Source organism: Lathamus discolor, chromosome 14, assembly GCF_037157495.1.
Source record: "Lathamus discolor isolate bLatDis1 chromosome 14, bLatDis1.hap1, whole genome shotgun sequence".
Taxonomy (NCBI): domain Eukaryota; kingdom Metazoa; phylum Chordata; class Aves; order Psittaciformes; family Psittacidae; genus Lathamus; species Lathamus discolor.
This window is the reverse complement of record NC_088897.1, coordinates 2,600,857-2,616,750: the sequence shown is the minus strand read 5'-3', so window position 1 is coordinate 2,616,750 and position 15,894 is coordinate 2,600,857. Positions and strand designations below refer to the sequence as shown.

Sequence of the window (15,894 nt, the reverse complement as noted above, 5' to 3'; positions counted from 1 at the left end):
GAGAGGAAGGAATCTCATGGAAGAGTAGCTGTTTGCTGAGGAGGGCTTGCAGCATGCCCAGGGTAGAGCTGTGAACGTAGGGCACAGGACACACACAGAAGGAGATCTGCAAGCTCCTTGCTTCACCTGCCCAGCAGAGCTGTGTGCAAGGGGGCTGGTACTTTGCTCTCTGACCAGGAGTTAATTTTCTTTATAACTAACAAAGCATCACCAAGTTCTGCACAGCCTCCCTAAAGGCATCCTTTTCTTGATGGGCATTTCTCTGTTAGGTTGTCTCTCTTTCAGGTTGTTTCTTCTATTTTGAGACTAGGAGATCTCTTTCCCTAGGTCCCAGAGCAATTGGGTTTCCCACTTGGTTGTGCTCTGCTGTTGCTTTTCAAGCCCTCTCTTCCCTCCCAAGCAGTTCTCCCATCTCTCCCTCAGTTATGCATTTATTTATTTATTACTCCCTACCTCCAGGTTCTGGGCTCCTGTTCGGTTTATATATTTGGTGCCTGTCTGCATATGTTGCTAATCCCACTGAAACCCCTGCCACATTCCCCAGGCAGAGCTGACCTTTTGGCACAGGGGTACCAGTCTCATCATTCCCCAGGCTTCTCCAATTCATTCCTAAGATGGTGGGTAAATTTGTTGGGGAGTGGAAGCGAGCAAGGCAGATACCACATAGGGCAGTTAATGATCCAAAAGATTTAAGGAAAGTTACACTATTTCCGATAAAGCGATACCCAACTTGTTACAGAACTGATTTTATAAGGAACACCAAAGGGACAGTCTTATTAACATCTCATTAACAATGTCCATTTCAGTTTGTATTAAAACCTGAACACTTGTGAAGCACAGCAAGAAGGAAAGCCTTTAACTATTCTGTTTCTCACAGGCTGCAACTTGCAAAGTACAGAGGAAGCTGATAATGCTCTTTCAGTTCCTGAGGACTTCAAGCAGCTTAAAAAAGTTACATGACATTATCAAACACCATTAATAAGCTGAAAACCTAAAGACAAACATCTACAAAACTCTTGAAGTATAAAATAACATAGGAACACCTGAAGATACGTCTACTGACAAGGAGGTGTCCAGCACCGGATGTTAGTCACTGGTAGCTTTGGGCACTGTGGAAGATTTGGCTAGCTGTGTCTTCCAGTATGGGAATGCTTGGGACACACCTGATCAGATTTTGCAAGAAATGGATAAGAGATGCAGATGTATTTATGGCTTTTACACACACCCGGTTACAAATCCTGTTTGGGTTTTGTAAAGAACCATTAATACAAACAAGTGGTGAGATGAGCAGCTCCCAACACTTAACTATATCCTGTGGTATATTACAATGCCTCTAATAATGCCACGCAGAAACAATTAACTAAGCCTAAATTCTCTTTCAGGTCTCTTCCCCTAATACAAGATTTTCTTATCTTGAGCAGGGAGAAGTCTCCATTTGACTGTGAAAGTTTTCATCGTCCTTAAGCACCAGGAAAGGAATTTCCATGTCCAATTAGCGAAGCCTCCACCCCTGCAGCCTGAGCAGTTGTGCCCAGTATCATTAATCACTCTATCAAATGAAGCGTTCACCACCTTCCTGGTAAGAACAGGTTACTGAAAAACATTCCTCATTACAATTCCATTCCACATTACAATAATCTTTAGTATTACATTGCAATACATCTGGCAATGATGTTTGATTTTATGTTTAACTAAACCACGTGTACATGCAGTTGGTTTAAGTATAATGTAAAATACCTGTGTATTTATCTGTGTTTATCAGCTCTCCTTCCCTGTGGCCCACAGTAAATAAATATTGCATCAGATGCCTGCATGTATTATATGCAACCTGACTCATCACATCACATGTGGTATTCATGCTAAATCTGCCTAAACCAGCAAATAACAAATAGCAGCATGAAGAGAGCATCTTCACAACTGTGTCTTTTTCTGGCTACATGCCTACTCTTGCGCTGGAAGAGCTGCTGTAATAGAGAAGTTTGTTAGTATTTGCAATTGCACAGCTCCTGGAATACTAAGACACTCAAATAGTAGAAATTGATATTCACAAAAGAGCTGTCAGCGAAACAGTTTTCCCTAAGGTGCAGTGTTACAGTACAGTGTGTTTCATTGGCACTTAGGCTTCCTTTCCTTCAAGGGGAGAAATACGAGATACATAATCTGTTTGTACTCCTGACTTTTCCCTATCCAGTAAGAACACTGTTTCAAAGGACTCTTGCCCTTAAGTAGGCAATATAATCCAACAGATTTACATTGATGTGGTCTGGGTTATGCCATCTTCCAACATAAGCCTCAAAGTAAAAAGCAGTGTTGTCCTCTAGAGGGGCAGGTGGAAGGGAAACACCTGGAGACTTCCAAGGACTCAAAGGCACGTCTCACGCCTGATCTCACAGCAGCTGACTTGTCCGCCAGACAAACATGATGAACAAAATGAATTGAAATCTGACTCAGTGCTACCCAAAAAATTCAGATTCAGACAGGGCAGGTTTGTAGCTGTTTGGTCAGAGTATAGCTTTGAACATTATTGTGCAGTTCAACCATGAAGAAAGGCATTTTGCAGCCTCAGCAGTCTAGTCTTCTGCTCTGCCACTACACCAAGTAATCTGGAGAGGACTACTAAGATCATTGCTCCACTGTGAGCCAGGTTAATAGACAACTCCTAAAGACAGTGAGATCCTCAGATGTAGACTGGCCAGGAAACTCCAACTATACCTTCTGTTTGTACGTTTATGGCTTTGCCTGAGCTCTGAGTGGAGCATACACTGAAAGGTAGAAGAACAAAGACTGGGATTTTCAAGGGGAACTCAAGGCCTTCTTTGTCCTCTGAAACAGTGAAGTGTACACATGATAAGCCAAGAGAGCCACTCTATGTGGCGGTCACATGCCGTGTGGAAGCTGTAATCTCACAAGGACACAGATATGGCCAAGCAAATATGGGTTATGCCTACGCTAACAACTGATGTATGTCCCTAGAGCTAGCTGCTAATGTGTGTGAAAGTTTGTGCTGAAGAAGCTTCATTTCTCTTGTGCTCCTGTTAGCCTGGAACATGCTACCCTTCAATACCCTGTCTTGAGGGGTGAGAACATAAGCTGGCAATGTCTTTGTTAAACCTTTAGAGGTATAAAGGAGGGGAGCTGCCTGCCATGCTGGGGACAGATGTCATGACTGCAGGCAGCAAACACAAAAAGAGGGTAGTTGGTAACAAGTGTTGAGAAATCATCTGCATTCTCAACATCCCTTTCAACCAAACCATCTCCAACATAGTCCTCCCAACAATCAGGCTGAAGCAGCATAGGTACATTTGCCTGTGCTGTCAGCACTGCTTTGTTCTGCATAGCTTACCTTATGTTAAATAATACATAACGTACTGTAAAATCCTAGTGTAGGTTAAACAAGTTGTAACATACCTCAGATGGTCAAAGCAAACCTAACTGCAAAGCATTAGAAGTTAATTGTCTTTGCATCAGCTCAGCGCCTGCCTGTGTAAGGCTCCTGCGTCAGAGAGCTGACAGCAAAACTTCAGATGTGGGGGAGGAAGTAAAGCAGACACAGGAGGGAAAATGCTGCAGACATCTTAAGGTGAGGGCTTGTCGTAATAGATTTTTGTCATTATTGAATTCAGTCATGGGGAAAGGTCAAACTTACCTAAGACAGCCTGAAAACAAGAACCTGTCTCTGTTTCAAGGCCCATCAATAGGTACTTTCCCAACGCTACTACCTGCACCAGGCATTTGGCTCAGGAGGTGCTCAGCATCTCTGGCTGCACAGGGAAATGCTTGACCAAAAAGCATCCAAACTTCTGCCAGGGGCAGTGCTGGTCCCTCCACACAGCCATGCCTGGGGGGGCCTCTGAGAGAGGGTGCCTTTGTACAGCCCTTGAGATGACTCCCGGTGCCAGAAGCGACATGGCACAGGAGTACAGCTGAATCACAGCTGCAGCACTTACAGTAATTGTCCAAGGGACAGAACAATCGCACTTGTCTGACTGGTCAGGGCACGATGGGAGCCCAGCACATTTTTCTTTGTGAAAGCATTTCTCCTTGAAGTAAATTTCCAAATCAAAGTCCTTTTAACTCCAAAGCCTTTCCAGACTTCTTCCTGGCAAGTGCAATTTATTCTAAGGGGAGCTTTAAAAGAGATGTTACCCAGGAGAGTGAGATCTCACTGCTGTTGGCTTTCACTGCCATCTGTGAAGAAAGTAACCCTGAATTTCCATTACACTGTAACGAGAACTGAGGTCTCAACTCCAACCAGCGCCCTGAAAAACACCTAGGATGCAGCCTGAAGTCCCTTTTCCTGGTTGCAACTCTTCACCTCATCAAATAGGACTGCCTCCGTCAGAGAAATCATCCCGTGCGCCATGCAAGCCTGGCTTTCTCTCAGGGCTGGTGCTTCCCTGCAGCTCAGCAGATGCAGTAGAAGAGTTGGAGAAGGGCCTGCATTGAACTTGCTAGTGGCACAAGCCGTAAAGGAAAACTGATTGCTCACACCAGGACCTGCACCCTTTCTCACAGACAGCCGACGCGGTGCACACAGCCACGTGCCTGACTCAGAGAACAGCACTTTGTGCCATGTTTAGAAGCCAAAACAATCTCCACTGATGCACAGTTACAGGTGCTGGGCTCACTGCAGGGGCAAACCCAGCACCAACCAAGAGCCTCAGAGATGCCACCAAGCTCCCACAGATGCAGAGAAAGCAAGGGGCATTTCCCTCCTGTTGCCTACAGGAGCCATTGGCAGCATCGACTATCCTGACCACTACCAGCAAGGGGAAGATCCAGGGGGTTCTGCCTATTTTTTTAGGACCACAAATCAATGGCAAAACTGGGGAGCAGGGGAGAGGTGACTGCCCCAGAGGGCCGCAGTGTTGTGGGGCTGGCGGGTCGCAGCAGTTGCCATTGTTGGTGGAACTTAGAACCAATGTCTTGGTACCCTGGTTACCCCAGCACATCTTGCTGCAAACATGGTTCTATGGCGGTTCTCATTCTACCTGGCACAAGTGAGGTCCCAGGGAAGGGAAAGGAGGTCTGTGCCCCATGGAGGAGACAGGCTTTAAGGATGAAGTGGATGGAGCCATGGCAAGGGACTGCAGCAGGGATAGCACAGCTGGCCAGGTGAGCATGGGCATGGAGACTGGCACATAGTGGGAGCAAAGCAGAAGCCAGCTTCAGTCTCACCTCTGAAATGTGGTTTGGGATGAGAATTGCAAAGAAGTAATCTTCTAATGGAGCAGAGCATGTCAGAGAGGAAAGGACTTGTCTTCATACACACTTCAGCATGTTTTATAAGGCAACATAAACTTGTGTTTCAGTCAGTTATGTAGGAGTTGCTTTCCAAAAGATGAGTGGAGGAGCTACCTACACAAATGGTGACACAAAGAAAACAGCCATCACCCCTTGCAAGAGAAAATATCCCCCTCCCCAGACTGCGAGATGCAGGTTCAGTGGCTGAGGATTTTTGTTTTCAATCTGGCTTTGCAACAGGTTGGCCGCAGTACCTTTGCCATCAATACAGCTGCGCATGGAGCAGTGTGGCATTACAATGAGCCCATTGTAATCACGTATTTCCACTTAACAAGTGGCTGTCAGCCCATGTTTGATTAATGCCATTAGAAACGAGTGGCCATTGTTTACCTTGTAATTTATCAGAGGTAGGATTTCCAAAAGGGATTTCAGGTAGGCACCTAATTCTTACGGACTTTTAATTATAATAGAATACCTAGCTTCATTAAGCATCTTCGAAAACCCAATCTGAAATGATCTGGCAGAAAGAGAAATGCTTCCAAGTCCTAGGACAGGGTTTGTCCTTGGCAGCTTTTATAGACAGGATGCAAGATTTGTATGAACTGGAAGACTAACCTATGCCTTTGGCAATTTGCAGACCGCAGAGGAGGACCTGTCTGGCACAGTGAAGGAGGCAGCCCTTGGAGCAGGCAGTGAGAGTGCCCCACCACGCAAGGCCACGCTCATCTGTTGTGCAGAGGGCCTTGATAAGGACACCTTTAAAGTTGTGAGATACTGGGTAGCATTTAGCTGTAGAAAAAGTCAGTGGCATCTCAGGGTTTTGAGAGGGAGGGAGCAAATGAAACCCAGGAGCCTGGCAGCGGGAGATAAAAAAGAACACGAGACTTCATTCTGTAGCTTTCTTCCATTTCTACAACTTCTTACCTCCTCGTTGTTTTCCAGTCGTGTGGACACTGCAGCACTTCGAGTTTAAAAAAGAAAAACCAAACCACAAACACACCACCTCCCCCCAAAAAGCCCCAACCAAACAACAACACATTAATCACATTTCACAAACACAGCTTGGTTTATGGGCACAAGTACTGCTACGTTATCACTTCTCATGACACCGTCTGCTTCCTTGGCTAAAGTGGTTTGGTTCCTCTGCATCACTTACACTGCAGCTACCAAAGCTCCATCCCATACCATCCTCCCCCAGCATGGGAGATAACCTTCCTGTTCCTGGTATATCATGGCATAACCACACATGGCCCCATTCATGGTCTAATGCACGTAACAGACAAAAAGACGCACAAAAGGGAGGGCATCCAGACACAGGGTTTGCTCTTGCATCACGTGTGCATGTTTGCAACACATCCCAGGTTTGGCCACAGGAAGAAGCAGCACGAGAAAAAGCAGTAAAGCAGTTTCCTTTCCTCCTCCTTGCAGAACAGCAGCTGTTTTGTAGCCTGAAATTTATACCTCTCACCCTATAATGTTAAAAAGGAATTCCCAGTCTTGGAAATCACTCACTTCGCTTTCGTATCACCTTTGGCATGCTTTGCCTATGGCATCACCAACCTTGGGATGTGCACGAGCAACTCCTGCAGAGCAGTGGGAGTGCTTGACAGAGGTCCTGCTGAAGACCCACGTCAGGTCCCCCATGTCTATACAGGAGACACTTAAACATAACACTCCTTCAGGTCTTCCTGACCAGCTATTTAATCAGTTTATTTAGTGAAAAGGAATGCCTGGCACCTGGATTTGAAGTGCTGAACACCTATGCCAACAATACATATATAGTGTTTTTTTGCAGTGCAAGGAGGTTTTGAGACCCTTTAAGTCATCACTTCGGAAACTGAGCTTGTCCCAGTACCACCTCATGAAGAAAAGACTGAAGTACGTAAAAAAAAGTTTGGCCATAACTGGGAACTGCATCGATCAGTTTCTCCACAAGTTCTGCAGAGCCTCAGAAGTCACACACTGGCAGAAGTAAGGGTCTCCTCTTACCTGGCACGGTGGTACCACACTGGCGATGCTCCCAGCGTGATAGGCTCCCGCCCCTGCTGCTCCCTGCGGGCATTTAGACACTTGCTTTGGCCATGTATTTCCAGGCACTGGAAATCAGGTTGGGTGTCTACAGGAGGGTTGTATAGCTGCTCCAACTGCCAAATGCTCACAGATCTGGCAGGTAATTTTAGCAGAGGCCATGTGGTACCTAGTCCTGCCCAGCACAAGGCCAATTTTAATGTGCTGCCCATCATCAACATCCCTTTGCAAGTAAAGGGGCTCCTACGTAGCCACCTGAGTTAATAGGTACCCTTCCCATGCTTAGGGAAGCAGTTCTTTGAAAGTTTATATGCTTGCGGGGAGGGGATAAAACGGCAAAAATCTGTGCAAAGGGTATGTCAGTGGCTACACTTGCCAAGCCAGAACTAGGGAGCAGACGAGGGAGAGGATGGAGTTTGTACTCACACGGTCCACACGTCTTTCTTTTCCCAAGGACGTTATGGTGGTTTGTCTCCCTCTTCTCAGAGCTGGAAGCAGATCAACTGGAGAAGATGTACGTGTACATCAAGAAAAACCAAACGGATAAGTTTCAAGTAAGCAAATAGAAAAGTTAATACAGCCATAAGGTGTTCCTGCTGTGATAACTTTAAGGGATAACTGTTCCATGCAGCTTACACAGATTGATCCATGTCAAAGGAGAAGGCCACAGATCCTGAAGATGTTGCCAGTTCCTACCGTAACACAGGCACTGAGCTATCGCAGGCACCAGCAGCCTTCCCTGGCTAGCACTGGGAAGCAGAGCTGGTGGCCTCAGCACAATGGATTACAATTCTGGGAGCTGTTTCTGATCCCATGTTTCTAGTCAGGCTTTACAGACCAAATTTGATCCCTAGTTTTATCTAATGGTGTAAAAGTCAAACTTTGAAACAAGCGACTAGTTCAGGTACAGCCTGTGTTAGCCAAAGCTCATTTCTGTGTCTGAGCATCAGCTATAAAGGGAAACTGCAACCAATGGTTTCCTGAGAACACTGACTCCAAAGGGTTAACCCGTGTGAGCAGTCTCATAACCAACCATAAACATGGCTGCTGAGCAAAGGCTGAGTACACCAGGAAGTTCAAAGGTCCACGAGAAACACTACTTGAAGAAATTTATTAAAAAGTAATTAAGAACAGATCTACAACAAAAAACAAAAAGAGAAGAATCAAGTGGGAAACTGCTCTGAGTAAATCAGAAACGAGCAGCAGGCGAGACCTTGCTGGGTCACCAGGACACTGCTTGCTTCATGTTAAAAAGGGAGCTGTGGTCATCTGATAGCTGGCAGTGATAAGGCCATAAATAAGTTTGAGGCCACAGGTAAACAGCTCTCTCTTGCAGTCAGAGAGCAAGGAGGAAGCAGCCGTGCAGGTTCTGCTTTTAGTTTACAGGGAAACAGAACTATTTACTTCTTTCTAAGGCTCCATAAAGATATTCCAACGCCGAGGATATCAAACCGATCGTAAAGAAACAAAAATGCCAAACAAAAGCCTGTTGCTGGCATGAGACACAAGAGATTAATTGGGAGATATTAAAAAAGCAACTGGCAGTCCCAGGAGGGAACAGGCATTCCTGCTCCCTTCCACTTGCGAGTGCTGGGGAGGGGGAAATCGAGCTCCATTTCCAGCATAGCCCTTCTCAGAGGCTCTGCCGAGCCCAGGACATGACCTGGTTAAGGACAAGCCCCACTGCTCCTGCAGCACACAGAATGGATGGTAGCTCCCCATTGCCACCTTGGGACAAGTATTAAAGAGCAAGTAACCCCCCCAAACACCTTCCCATCCGTTTTGCTCCCCTAAATAAAAACCACAACCAAATGACACATCTTCGTGTCCAAGGAGGAGGGGGGAAGAAACACCCAAACGGTGGGTGACAGGCATCAGTCACGCTGCATTGTGCGCTATTGGGACGCACTGGCGTGTACCGAGGAGCTATGGCTGTGCCACGCTGGGGACCAGGCTGCCTCCTAAAAGAAGTGACAAATTCTGCCGTTATGTAAGGGTTGACAAATGCCTTTTGTTATGCAAGACAAGTGGGAGAAAAATAAGCATCTTTCGCCCTTTGTGGGAAGAGAACAGCAGTCGGCTCCCTGCTAGAGCATAAACAACAGGCTGTGGATCCAGGGGGGATCGGCATGCTCGGCACAACAGAAATAGGTTATTTGGAAATGCCTCGTTCTTTAGATGAGTGAGCATAAGAATACAGAAACAATATTTAATTAGTAAGCGATTGAGGTTGTCGGTGTGGTGGGCTGACAATGTTGTGAGGTTTGGTACAGGAGAGAGGCAAGCGAGCAGCCATCTGCTAGTCTTGCTCACCAGTCATCTCAAGATCAGGGAGCTGCGTCCCCTTGCCTCACATTTGGGCTTTTAGGCTTTTTTTGTTGGCTTGTTTTTAATTAAAACCAAACCAATCAACCACATCTGGGTTTAAACACTGCTCCCAACTCCCTGCCTTCAGACTTGGTGACAATAGCAGAGCCACCTCTCAGAGCTAGAAGAGAGCATCGTTTCCCTTTGCAGTCTGCTGGTGCCTGTACACTGCTCAAAGCTGTAGAAATCAGCCCCATGTCTCAGTCTAAGAGAGTAAAGAGCTAAGTCTGGGCTCTCTGAGGCTTTGGAAGTGTTGGGTTTTTAAAGGAAGTCAAACAGCGTGAACACTGGCAATGCAAAAATCCTTCTCCCTGGGATTGCCTCTGGGAAGGAGGTGCGGGGCAGCAGCTGCTCTGCATCCAGCTCCATGCATCCCACCACCCTTAGCACGGCCAGGGCAGGGACCCATCGCCAGCCGCCTGCAGTCCTCCCAGCACGCAGAGCCATAAAGCGACAGTGACATCCAGTGGCAGCGCACACCCGTCCACAGCACCCCCTGCCCGGGCTGAGCGGTGCCCGTGTCCCCCTGCGCACACTTGAGCCTTTGTTCAGGCGCAGCCACCCAACAGCACTCGCAGCTACCGACGAGCTGCCCGAAGTGCCTGAAGAACGACAGTCCTGTCCCTACGGTGAGAAGGGTTCTTGGGTTAAAACACACGTCTTCAGGTGCTTGGGTAGAGTGGGCTGCGTGAGCAGAGCTGCACGGGGCTGAGCTGGGCACCGATGCAGGGCAACAGCGACAGCACAAACACAGCTCTGCAGTGGCTTCCAGGACTTGCTGCTGGGTGCGATGGGGTCTCAGATGTCAACTGCAAGGAACAAACACTGTCAGGTGAGGATCTGTGCAGTCATTTCTCAGCTGGCCACGCAACAGGACCACGGTTAAGCAAGAGTTATTGCCCAAGCATGAGTCAATGTGTGGTGTTTGCTCATATAAATAACTTTTAAAGTGCTTTTTGTTGCTGTTTTTCCCTTTTTGTTTTGAAGCAATTCTGCTGCCCTTTGGAAACCCCATGTTCAGAAGAGGAACTGAACTGGCTTTACACCAGACGGCATCTCCAAAGACAGACAGAGAGACCCGCAGGAGCAGCCGGGTCAAAGAGACAGTCACCATCACCACAACTGCAAGGTCAACGCCCAGCAGCAGCAGTGACAGGTGAGCTCAGCCGGTGTCATCGGCACCAAGCAGGAAAAGCACCTTCCTGCCCGAGGAGAGACATTGGAGCTTGGCGTTTTTGCCAGAGCACCGGGAGGTGAGGAGCCATCAGTGGTGGAGCTGGAGGAGCAGGGCAGGTTGAACTGCTGCCTCGGGGGAGAGACATGGGAGTAGGGAAGACAGCAGCAAGAGAAGCTACTATAGCACAAGGCAGTAGTAAGGAAGAAGGCGTCTCTTTCTTGACCCGTGTCAGTCGGCATTAATTAGAGTGTCTTTACATAGCAGTCTGGCTGCTCAGAGCATAGTTGCGGTTTGCCTTTGGGCCCACCCAGCAAAGCCACACATTTGTCTTCCAGAGCAAAAATGCAGACCGACCTGTAGCAAGGGTGTTTGCAGAGCAGTCGCTGGGAGCCTGTTTGCTCCAGCCGGGACTCCGCCACTGCAAACCCTGGAGGGGGGATGGAGAAAGGGACATTAGAAGCAATCGCCGACAAGATCAGCTTTGCCACAGACAGGTGCCACAGTCTGCCTGTGGAAGGAGGATTTGTCCCACATAAGCCTATTTTCAAGCTGCTAAAATGCAATCACATGTCCTGTGGGAGTTCTCATGCACTCATAAGCATCTTGCTTTCCATCTCTTTTCTCCCCAGCCTATTTACTTCTAAAAAGAGTCCAATCTGGTGTGTAACAGCTCTGAGAGAGCACTTCACATCCCAACTCACAAACTAAGTCAGAAAACCAAGAGCTAGACAGCCTGATCCGGAAGGCTGAGTAGGAGTCCCACAGTAACCCGCTGGCGCTGGGACTCCAGGCAGTCCTGCCCTGCTTGTCTGCTCCACCGCAGGGATGGAGAAAACACCAGCCCACCGATCCCGGTGTTGGTGAATGCATCGCAGACACACACAGTGCATGGAATACCAGAAATTAGCACAACTGAAATGTAATGACCATAGCAAGGTTTGGGGCCGTGGGCTGCTGGCCAGCAGGAGCAGCCCAGTGCTCCTTTATGGTTCTGGTGACAACGTAGCACATGCAGACTCCAACCAGTAAAGCCTCAGAGGACAGCCTGGGCACAGCAGTGCCAGCTCCTGAAGGAGACAGAGCTGCCCAGAGGAGTTAACGCCTTCCATTCACCTTGTGTCTTTTTTGTTGTTAAGGTTCCCAGAGAACTTCAGAGGAAAGGGGAGGACAGGAGCTGGTTAATGCAGCCTCATCACCTGAATAAAGAGCAGGGAATAAACCCAGTCTCCATGGTTTCCTGAATCCCCAAAACACTGAAACACTCGCAGCGTCATAGCAACAAGCCTGCACCCAAGCACAATGAAAAATAGGCTATTTTAAACCATGTGATCTTATTTATTGTTATCCTGGAGGTTCCTAACAGTGCATCAGCACTGAGGCTCGATGGGGGATGTGTAAAGTATCAGATCTACCTTTACTACATCGTTCTTTTTGCATAAACCCCACTAATGGCAGAGCAGTGTTTGTCAGGGAGCAAACAGCCGCTCCCGTCCTTGCTATGGCAGAAACCCTTTTCTGCGGAGAGCAGGATCTGTTCCCTGCTCATTTCTGCTCAAACACACGCACATGCAAACCCTCCACATGGTCAGCGGTCACTGACTGGGGAGGAGGGGATGAAAGAAGGAAAGAGACCAGTATGGAAAATACCCCAGTTAAGGCAAGTTTCGTAACTGCTCCGCACACACTTGCGTTTGTAACTGTTCTGGGCAAACAACGGCCACGCACCTGGCCTGGCCTCACAACGGTGTTCTTGGCACATCTGCAGCTGACACCCACTGATCCACACTGGGGTGGCTGTAGCCCTGTTTGCCTCCTGCTGCTGCAGAGGATGTCTGAGAGCTGATGCTTCAGGACAGGAAGAGTGAGAAAATAGCAACGGAACTGGTTGGCTGGGGCTTTGGGCTTGGCTGGATTTGATTTGCAGTGGAATCCAGGACTTAAGAAAGCATCAGAAAGATCAACAGCTTGGCATAGCAATCCTGTAGTCCGACCAGTCAAAAACCCAGAGATCCTTCCTTCCCCCGTGCCAAAACCGAGATGGGTGGGCAGGGGACTTAGTTACCGGCCTCAGCTCTGCCCCCAAGCAAGAAGAATCCCTCCTAGCTCGCTGGGGAAGGGCAGATGACGCAGGCCATTTTTAGAACCAGGACAACAGATTTCCTTTTTAAATGGCCTCTTGGATCGCATCCGCAGGCCTTGGCAGGAGGCGCGGGTCCCTGGCTGCTCTGCCACGGAGGCGCCGCTGCCAAGCGCGCGCTGGGGAGCAGGAGGAGGAGGATGTCACACGGCGCCTTCAGCGGGCAGCACGTTCAGCTCCTCGCAGAGCACGAGGAACCTTCAGGTGAGGAACGCTCCTCTGAGCTGCCGGTTTTGGCCGTGCCCCGTAGCACACGCTCCGGGATCCAAACACAGCGGTGCCCGTGGCCGCTTCAGCAACACACCGCGTGCCCTCCGCGTGCCACCGTGGGTTAGGGCAGACCTGAGCGGGATTAAAGCCTGCTCAGGACTCGGATCGGTAACTTTTCCAGCAGGACTTGAGGTGACTTAGAAAGGATGGGAAAGCTCTCGAGGAAAACTGAGCTCTGCCAGAAATAACCTCGGTTTCCTGGGCAGGCGACAGGCAAAGGTTTCACCTTCAGAGCTCCCTGCTCTAAGCGCACGGTAAGGAAACCTTGGGTGTCAACTACAGGACGCACCAGTGCTACTCACGGATGCTGCAGGGATCGCGTTATGCTGCTGCTTAATTGTGGAAGCTGGCAGCAGCGGTGCTACCAAAGCGGCCTTGCACAACCGCAAGGCCTGCAGTGCTCAACGCGCGTTTCCTAGCTCGGGCTGTTTGCTCTTTTCCATTGAAACAGAGCATTGGGGAATTCAAGGCAGCATTGCACACCCCTGGCTCAAACAGTAACGTAGAGCCAAGGGCAAAAAGAAGAGACACAAAACCCCCTTCCCCCAGACCACAGCCTGAAGAGATGCCAGCGGAGCCCACGGCGGGCAGTTAAGTCCGGGACAGTAAAGCCCGCATTTTGTGCCATAGGAAGCAGGGACTTTGCTCAGTGGGAAGCCAGAGCCATCAGGAACAAGCAGCCGCCCGCAGCCCTGGCGCCTGTCACCCTGCAGGGACACCCCCGCGACAGGAGCTGCTCCTGTCCGGGATGCACCGGACCCCCTGGCAGCCAGGGAGAGCTTCCAGTGCTTTGGGAAGTCCAAGGGAGCGTAACCCCAAGCCCACCGCACCGGCCGCCCCGGCAGCTCGCCCCAGCCTGGTTTAGGGGGGTTTGTGGTTACCTCTGTCAGCGCGGCGAAGAGCGAGACCCTTGCCCATGGCAGGGCCTGGGACTCTGCTCCAGCTCACCCAGGGAACAACGCCACTGCTGGGAGGCAGCTCCGTTCACTGCCCCGGCAGCAGCAGGGCGGCCTCGTACCTCCACGTGTGCAACGCCAGGGCCCTTGTACCTGGGCAGAAGCAGTTTTGGGGTTGCTGTTGCTGATCCTTCCCTCTTACCGGCTGCAGCAAACACGCTCCTGTTGTCTCCCTTTGCTGGTTTGTGCCTGGCAGCTCGGCTTCAGCATTCCCCGATACCAGCGTTCCCCTGGGGAAGAGGGAGAGCACTGAGGAAGCTGCAGGAGCACACGGAGACGCCCCAGGCCTCGCGTCCTTCACCCAGTTACGTTTGCGTGGATCCCACAGACGGGCTGCACAGCCGCAACGGGCAAGGCCGCAGCGCCGAGGGGGTCAGCGGGGCTGCCTCTGGAGCCAGCCTTGCTTCGCAAGAGGGGAACTGGCACCGGGGCCTCACCCGGGCTCCTCCGGGTGCAGCATCTCTGGGCTGCCCTCAGGGGCCGGGGGTTCGGGGGCGGTTTTGCCTTTGAAATGGCAACCGCAGACCCGTGACGGGAGCCCCTGCACTGCTGGGGGCCACAGCTCATTCACAGGCACGCTGCAAACCAAGCGCACCACTCACACCCGACGGGTTAACAACGAAAGCTCCAGAAACGCTGCTTCCAACCCACCCTGTGCTCAGGCAGCCACAGAAAAGCATTTGCCCTGTGACTGCTCACCTGGATGAAAGACTTCGTGTCCCCGTGGCTACCTCAGGGGAAAGCATTAGTACCGGGTCCTAGGTGACAAGGCAGCCACATTTACAACTCAGTATAAAGGGTATCAAAGACAAAACAAAGGGGCCAGCCACAATGGAAGCACCCCCAGAGCTGCATGATCAGAGATCTATGGACACCCAGTCATCTTGCTCAAGAAAGCCTGGCCGGCCCGGCCACAGGCCAGGACTTCAACCCAGAATCATAGAATAGAATCACAGAATAGTTTGGGTGGGAAAGGACCTCAAGATCATCCAGTTCCAACCCCCCTGCAGGGCAGGGACACCTCACACTAAACCATCCCACCCAAGGCTTCATCCAACCTGGCCTTGAACACCGCCAGGGATGGAGCACTCACAACCTCCCTGGGCAACCCATTCCAGTGCCTCACCACCCTAACAGGAAAGAATTTCCTCCTTATATCCAATCTAAACTTCCCCTGTTTCAGTTTGAACCCGTTACCCCTTGTCCTGTCACTACAGTCCCTGATGAAGAGTCCCTCCCCAGCATCCCTATAGGCCCCCTTCAGGTACTGGAAGGCTGCTATGAGGTCCCCATGCAGCCTTCTCTTCTCCAGGCTGAACAGCCCCAACTTCCTCAGCCTGTCTTCATACGGGAGGTGCTCCAGTCCCCTGATCATCCTCGTGGCCTCCTCTGGACTTGTTCCAGCAGTTCCATGTCCTTTTTATGTTGAGGACACCAGAACTGCACACAATGCTCCAGGTGAGGTCTCACAAGAGCAGAGCAGAGGGGCAGGATCACCTCCTTCTCCCTGCTGGTCACGCTCCTTTTGATGCAGCCCAGGATGCGGTTGCCTTTCTGGGACAAAGCTAACGTGGGCAACAGAGCCCAAAGGAGACAACAAAGGCAGCCCCAGGAGCTGGAGCAGCTCAGCTCAACTTCCAACCTCACTCTGGCTCACTGTGACAAGGCACAAACAGCCAAACACCCACCTTCAGACACGTTGCGGCGAGGGGCAG

The 15,894-nt window shown here is 50.0% G+C and overlaps 1 protein-coding gene across 1 annotated transcript; it reads left to right on the top strand.

The window, feature by feature from the left end:
* Window positions 1-5,037: 5,037 nt before the first annotated feature.
* CHCT1 (CHD1 helical C-terminal domain containing 1) lies at window positions 5,038-8,019 on the top strand. The gene is made up of 5 exons (XM_065695037.1): window positions 5,038-5,115; window positions 5,882-6,010; window positions 7,040-7,215; window positions 7,727-7,826; window positions 7,930-8,019. Exons 1-5 carry the CDS (start codon window positions 5,038-5,040, stop codon window positions 8,017-8,019), a joined length of 573 nt encoding a protein of 190 aa, XP_065551109.1.
* The last annotated feature ends 7,875 nt before the right edge of the window (window positions 8,020-15,894 follow it).